Source organism: Thamnophis elegans, chromosome 2 (genome assembly GCF_009769535.1).
Source record: "Thamnophis elegans isolate rThaEle1 chromosome 2, rThaEle1.pri, whole genome shotgun sequence".
Lineage (NCBI taxonomy): Eukaryota > Metazoa > Chordata > Lepidosauria > Squamata > Colubridae > Thamnophis > Thamnophis elegans.
This window is the reverse complement of record NC_045542.1, coordinates 10548736-10556179: the sequence shown is the minus strand read 5'-3', so window position 1 is coordinate 10556179 and position 7444 is coordinate 10548736. Positions and strand designations below refer to the sequence as shown.

Genomic DNA, 7444 nt, shown 5'->3' with positions numbered 1-7444 from the left:
TGTAAGTCAAGGATAACCAACTAGATGCCCTATTGATTTCCAGATGATAGGTTCCATAATCCTTATCTACTGATCTGCTTTTGTCCATTTCCACTAAAGGCTGCTGTGATGAGCAGATCACTCCCCTTTGTCCACTGCATTGTAACACCCATGTGTTCCTTATGTTATCTTTTCTACTTTGCATATTAATATCCAACACAATGTGATGATCCAGTGCAATGCAAAAAAGAATTTTTTTCCATGAAGTTTATTTCAATTTCATTTAAATTAAAAATCTTAATTAGAAAAAAAAATCAATTTTTTTAAAAACTGCAAACTTTAGAAATGCACACAGTGCAGAGAGACTAGACATTGGTGGGTGAGGAGGAGGAGAAATCGTAGGTCCAGTTTGATTAGGAAGATACATTGAGGGGCGTACCCCATAGAAGACATCTTCTGCCCACGTTCCCACCTCTAGTGTGGAAAGCTGGGGAACAGTTCAGCCTCACTCAGTGTACACACACACACACAATCACACACACACACCATCACCACCAAACACCTTGCTACCAAAGGAAGAGAATCCCAAAGCTTGAAACTGCTACCTTGCTAGAGACTTATATTAGTAATAGCAACTCGAAGGATCAAGGGCCAAAAGGACCACCCAGGAATGGTGCAAATATTCAAAGGTCACAGTTAGAAGGTCAAAACAGAAGTGCAAGAGTTCCCGGAGAAATTGCTGCTGCTCGAAGCTCCCTCTCGGGGGACGGGCGGGGGCGGGGTGGGGAACGGGGGAAGAGGTTTATACAGGACTTGAACTTTCCAGAGGACAAAGTTAAAGCTGTGTTCAGGAGGTCACAGTTGAGAGGTCAAAAGGCCACCATGGAAAATAAACTACCACAGTTCAAAGAGCACCACAGAGAGAGAGACAGAGACACAGAGAGAGAGAGAGACAGAGAGAGACACACTTCCAGATTCTTCACACAGGGGTCACGTCTAAAGATCAGAGGTCAGCGTGGGAGGGGGGGAAACAACAACTCAAATCTCCCTGAGGAAAGGTTTCAACAGAAACAGCGGTCATGATGACAGAGGTCACTTTCCGAGGAGAATCCTTGGTTAATAGGCACGGGTCAAGGAGGAAGAAACAACGGCCTACGGCTGCAGAGGCCCCCAGAGAGAAAGATCAACATTTCACCATTCAGACAAGCCCCAAAGCCCGACGACTATGGCTGGACGGCAATAGCAAAGCCGGGACAGCTCAGGCCACCACACAGTTCTTGTCCCGGACGACCCGCAGTCTTCGGCGCTGCCGTTTGCGAGCCGATTCACTGGGCGGCGTGACCTCTGGGGAACTGGCTCTAGCACGCAAATGGGGCGGCAGCGGTATAGGCTCCCCTAGGAAGTAGCCTTCTTCCTCCGAGGACGAATCGGAAGACTCAGAAGAGCTGAAGTCCCATCCCCGGGGTGGGTAGCGCCGGTGCCAGGCAGGAAAAGCACTCTCTGAAGCTGAATAGGAGAGGTTGGCTCCCCTCCGTTCCCCCCTACCCTTCCTCGGCCTCCAGTCTTGGCTCCCCAGGTTGAGCGAGTTATCGGAAGTGGAGCGAGGGTGTCCCCGGATGGCTCCCCCCTTCTGCACCATCGGGGTCTCCAAGGAGGCTTGCTCAGGGGTGCTGGGCTCTCCCGAGATTAAAGGTTCCCGGAAGCTAACCCGGGGTATTCCTCCCCGAGCAAAAGTCCCGGGCTCCCTGCCCTCGCTGAGCCGTGGCCGGGCAGAGGCTTGAATTTTGGAAGTGGAATTGCTGCTCCAGTCGGAGGTTTTGGAAGAGGGCATCCCCAGCTCCGGCATTGAGTGGCGCAAGGGGGAGGTACGCTGGAAACGTGGCTGGATCTCGGTCCCTGAGGAGAAACAAGATGATTAGGGGGGGGGGATTGAGAGGGCTAGATCTCAAAGCCTCCCCCAACTAACCCTGCGAATCTGCAGCATTCTTGTTCCACTTAGCTCTACCTCACCTGTTCCTGGTTCCTCCTCGTCAGTGGCTGGAGGCAGGCAAGTGGACGTTCCCCGGGAAGCCCGTTCCACTGGCTCCTCACAACTCTGGCTGTAGCCGGAACCATTGCTGTCTGGATCAGAGAGCTCTTCCATTTCTGTGGGCACCTCCTCGTCCTCATCCCCAGGCGCCCCGCTCCAGCTCCTTCGGATCCTTGGGGCGGAGTCTGACGGTACCGTCTGCCCCGCAAAGGAAACGGAGCGGGTGATGGAGGAGGGTGACGTGCCCTGGGACTGAACTCGGCGCTGCTGCCAGCTGGTCCTCCGAACATCCTGAGGACGGGTGCTTTGCAAGGCAGAGTCACAGGAATCCGAGCCGTTGGGGTCTTCGCCGAGGCTGCAGGCCCGGGAGCAGAAGATCTGGCCCTGTTTGGGCAGGAAAGGCTTCCCCAGCAGGGGTTGCTGGCAGCGGGAGCAGCTGAAACAGGCATCGGTGGCGTGCCAGTGCTGGCCTTCGTAGGTCATCTGACCCTGGTCAATACCTGCAAGGGAGGAACAAGGCCAAAACATTGTTTAAGCACTTTCTTTCAAAACCCACAAAAGCTGGAGGGGCATCTGCTCTCGCCAACGAAGGTGATCTATCCCATCTGCAAGATGCTTTGGGGACATATCCTCCCGTGTCTAGATTTTGCAAAGAGGATGAAGCAGCTGCTCTTTTGAAATGGTAAAATGCATTCTCTAGTCAAAAGGCTGGAGGCCCAGCACTGAAGCCCTGTGTTCTGGAAAAAGCTTTCTCTTGCCTCACTAAAAGCACTGCCAAAGTTACAGAGGTGGGTTCCTACCAGTTCGCACCAGTTCGGTAGAACCGGTTCGTCAAATCTACCGAAACGATTAGAAAAGGTTCCACCAGTGGACCCGGAAAGCAGGCCACACCTACAGAAGAGGTTCCAAAAATTTTTGAAACCCACCACTGACACACACACACACACACACACACACACACACACACACACACACACACAGACTCACACAGAGAAAGAAAGAGAAAGAGAAAGGAAGAAAGAAAGAAAAAAGAAAGAAAGAAAGAAAAAAGAAAAAAAGAAAGAAAAAGTGAGAGAGATGAAAGAAAAAAAGGAAAAAGGGACAGAGAGACAAAAGGAATGACAGAGAGAGAGAGAGAGAGAGAGAGAGAGAGAGAGAGAGAGAGAGAGGAAGAGAAAACACATGGCTGGCAAGCTACTCCCACCAGGTCACATGGCCGGCAAGCCACTCCCACAAAGGAGGCCACACCCACAGAGTAGGTTCAAAAAATTTTTGAAACCCACCACTGCAAAGCTAATACTGGGAACTTAGATTCATTTAGGAAACAGCAGTCAGATATCTTTGCACCCTTGTTAGAAAACCAATGATGGAAGAATGTCTCCCCTCCATGCCCTCCTACTTGGATCCAGTCCTATTATTCGACATAGGCTGCTAATAATTTTGAGTTTGCCAATCGCCAAGAGAGTCTTGGGGACCCCCCCCCCAGGGGCCCTAGGACCAAGAAATGCAGGTAGAATCCAGCCCTCCCATTCTCCAGGCACCAGGTTGTCTTACCAATGTGCTCCCCGCAAGCATCGCAATATTCTGCATAGAGGCTCTCATAACAACGGCAGCAATAGGGGCGACGTTGACGCATGATGTATCGTTGCCCACCTAGGGCCTCCTCACACTCAAAGCAGCAGAAATGGCGCATGTGCCAGTGACGGCCTTCAGCTTCTGTGCACTCATCTGCAAAGATGATCTGTTCAGGAGAAGCAGGCAGATGGGTCCAAGGAGGAGATCATAGGAAAAACAATAATAATAATAATAATAAAGGTTAGGAGAAAAGTTCTGCAGCACTCAAATTTGTTCCCATCTTTCAACACACAACGAAAATGTGACAACATTTCACAAGTACCCTTGGAACCATAATTTGTTATTTTTATTATAAGCTGCCTAGAATCACATGAGATGGATGCAGGGGTGAGCTGCTACAGGTGCACCTGGTTTCGGGAGAACTTGTAGCGAATGTTATGGCCGGTTCCGAGAACCTCCAAATCCCACCCCTGGCTGGCCCCGACCACCCCTCCCCACCCCTCCCAGGAGTCTACATGTGGCCATTTTGGATGCGAGGTAAGCACAGGGCCCACGTGGAGGCTTGGGGAGGGGGAAAACAGGTCTCCTGGAAAGCCTCTGGAGCCCAGGGGAGGCAGTTTTTGCTCTCCCAGAGGCTCGAGAAAAGCCTCGGGAGCCTGGAGAAGGTGAAAACACACACAGCGCTGTAGTGCAGGAGGCGACTAGGTCACACCCACCATGGCCACACCCATCCAGCAACTGGGCAGAGAACCTATTGCTAAAATTTTTACCCCTGGATGGATGGCTATATGAATGTGTTAAATAGATGACACACAGAGAGAGAGAGAATTCTAAAAATTATCCTCATCTCATTGATTTGCTTTTCACAAACTGTCCAGCAAATTTGGAAGTGGGGATAAAAGGATAGAGGAATAGAAGTTCAAGAGGCAGAAGGTATCAAGGACTTCCAAAATTTTTAAATTAAATGGCCAAAATCTTGCTTGTGTGCAAGACTGAATGTTCTCACAAGTTTTTAGGCAACATTTCTAGGTCCTTGGAGGTAAGGTCACACAAAATGTTGGAATGAGTTCACCTGAAATGTTTGCCTCTCCCTCCTAGGAAAGCACAGACTAAGAAACGCAGAGAGCTGCTTTCTGGTAGAAGTACTGCATAAGTTTGTGTGATTGCTCTGTTTACGTATGATCTGGGAGAGAAGAGGTTTATATTTAGCACTTTGGTTCCTGCCAAGATCTCTTATGCTTTGTGATTTTCTCCTAGCCTAGCTCAGTTGTTTTAATATCAGAACTAGGTTTGAAGAGCCTGAGCATGATAAAGTGGATGGCTCTAAAATCAGAAAGGATTCAACTCCCTACCCCCACTTAACCTACATACAAGAAGGGCAGACTTCTGAATCAATGGTGCCTACATTCCATTAGCGCCTCACAAAAACACATCATGTCTAACATCCCTAAATGAAAATCAAAGTAACTTACAAAAACACTCTGGTAATTCATGAATAATATGTCCTATACAATAAACTAGTTTTGGACCTGTTGTTTCTTCCGTTCATGATAGCAAGTTATATTAAAGGAGAAAATTAATGGTCCATCCTTCATCAAGTAGTCCAAATTTGCTTCTTAAAACAAAGCTATTTCTTGGTTTAGAGGTTGAATCCATATATTTTAAAGCCAAGATGTGCTTTAACCATGGTTTATTGTTGACTATCAAAATAACCATAGCTTCTATAGCTCACACTACTCTGCCAACTTACTCAGATACTATTCTTCTGCTCTAAAGGCATTTATTCTAAAAGGCATTTCTAAAGGTGTTTTGAGCCTGTTTATTTGATTATCCATTCTTCACCCATGAGTCAGTGGGGAAATCTGTCATTTTATGGAATCTTTTTGTGGGTATAGTCTTTGAGTGTATGTTTCTAGGTTTTTCTGTGCATTTGTTAGCATTTTGTGATAAATTATTTTGAACTGGGTGAGGTATATTTTCTCTGTGGTTTTTAGAGGGATTGGTTAGGCTTAGGTTAGGTTTATTAGATTTATATGCCGCCCTTCTCCCAAGGACTCAGGGCGGCGTAGAACATTAAAAGAAACAAATAATACAAAAGTTAAAAAAAATTTAAATAGAATATCCCAAACCCAATTAAAATTGACAATAATATTTTTTTAAAAAAAATAAAATTAACAGTGATCAATAATTTATTTTGTTTTGTTCAGGTCAGGCTGGCTTGCTGGAAAACCCAACTTTTTAGGGCGCGTCGGAAGGACCGGAGGTCGGGGATTATACGAAGCTCCGGGGGCAGCTCATTCCAGAGGGAAGGCGCTCCCACAGAGAAGGCTCTCCCCCTGGGGGTCGCTAGCCGACACTGTCTGGCCGATGGCACCCTGAGGAGGCCAACTCTGTGGGATCGCACTGGATGATGGGAGGCTACTGGTAGCAGTAGGTGGTCTCGCAGGTACCCTGGGCCTATTGATGACAATAGCTGTACATTTTTGTGCTGGGAGTGTGTTTTGATTTTGTGAGGTGGATAATTTGCTATGTTCTAATGGGACAAATATATGGTTTGCCTTATGAAAGTTAGATCTTCACATTTGCCATTTGTTCCAGAAGAAAGGGACACTAAAAGAATGATTGCCAGAAAAGTGCAGGGAGTTGGGGGGGTGAGGAAGGGTCAATTATCCAGAGTGATGTTCTTTTTAGTCTCCAAGAGAGACTTCTTAATTTTTCTTGCATGATACTTCTATAGATTGGCATGAAATTTGGGTAGATGATAAACAATAAAGCAGGACAATAGGCAGTCATGGTTAAAATAAGTAAAGAACCAACTTCAAGTCATGGTTTTAAATTATGGCTAATTGTAAAACACTAACACTGTGTATTACTTTAGGTGAATTTGCACACAGACAGACTAAAAAAAAAGTACTGTTCTGGGGAAACCAAGCCAAAGTAACATTTGGACAGTTCAATTTAAAGCAGTGTTTTTCAATCTCAGCAACTTTAAGCCACGTGGAAAGTTTCTGAGAGTTTATGCCCGCATATCTGAAAATCATTAGGAACAACAAACATGGCTTTAAAGCACGCATGTGTATTCCCTACCCAACAGAAATGATCCCAGCTGCCCAACTTCCATATTTTCCATTCTGGGAAGACTTCCACAGGCTCACAGCCGCTCTATGCAGAATCTGGCTGAACCTTCTCACCTCATCACAAGCTTCACATCGTGGCTTAAGGCGCTCAGCATGGTGACGCCCACAGTAGATTTTGCCCTCCTGGTAGAAGTAGATCAGGTCAACGAGAAGCTCCCGACAGGTGGTACAGACAAAGCACTGGGGGTGCCAGCAGGCACCATGCCCAGCTCGACTGGCAAAGACAGCAATGTCCCCTCCACAAATCTGTTTTCCACACTGCCAAGAAAAGAAGAACAAGTCAAAAAATTTTTTTTAACAAGAAACCAAACAAAATGGATTCAGTTCCTGCATTCCTTTAGGTGAGGTTCCTGCATTCCTTTACACTTTCCAGTTTATAAATATGGAAGGCATTTCAGTTTTTGCTTTTTCCCACAGTGAGACTGTATTTCTGGCGCACATATTTTTTTCAGGCATCCAGGCTCTCCCTGCCCTTAAGTCCGCTGCTCTCCGTGGATGATGTATTTTCCAAGCACTCTAACCACATTAGCATACCAAGGAGAAGAAATTAATCTGGTTGAAGGGAATTCCAAAGATGCTGGTGGTCTCTGACATTTCATTCTATTTGAAAAGGTTCAAGGTTCAAGGTTCATTTTATTTATATGCCGCCCTATTCCGAGGGGACCCAGGGTGGCGCACAAACCCAAGGAGGGGAAGGGAAACACAAGAACTACAACAAAAAATA

General features: G+C 46.8%; 1 protein-coding gene across 4 annotated transcripts in view; it reads right to left on the bottom strand.

The window, feature by feature from the left end:
• Positions 1-246: 246 nt before the first annotated feature.
• The window catches only part of PRICKLE3 (prickle planar cell polarity protein 3), a 35608-nt gene continuing 28410 nt past the window's right edge, over positions 247-7444 (bottom strand). For all 4 annotated transcript variants that reach the window (XM_032210771.1, XM_032210773.1, XM_032210774.1 and 1 more), the window contains 4 exons: positions 6775-6978; positions 3563-3749; positions 1990-2508; positions 247-1875 (listed from right to left, as the gene is read on the bottom strand). In XM_032210771.1, coding sequence (XP_032066662.1) covers positions 1238-1875; positions 1990-2508; positions 3563-3749; positions 6775-6978 — 1548 coding nt within the window. In that variant the 3' untranslated portion in view covers positions 247-1237. The remainder of the gene's footprint in view (positions 1876-1989; positions 2509-3562; positions 3750-6774; positions 6979-7444) is intronic.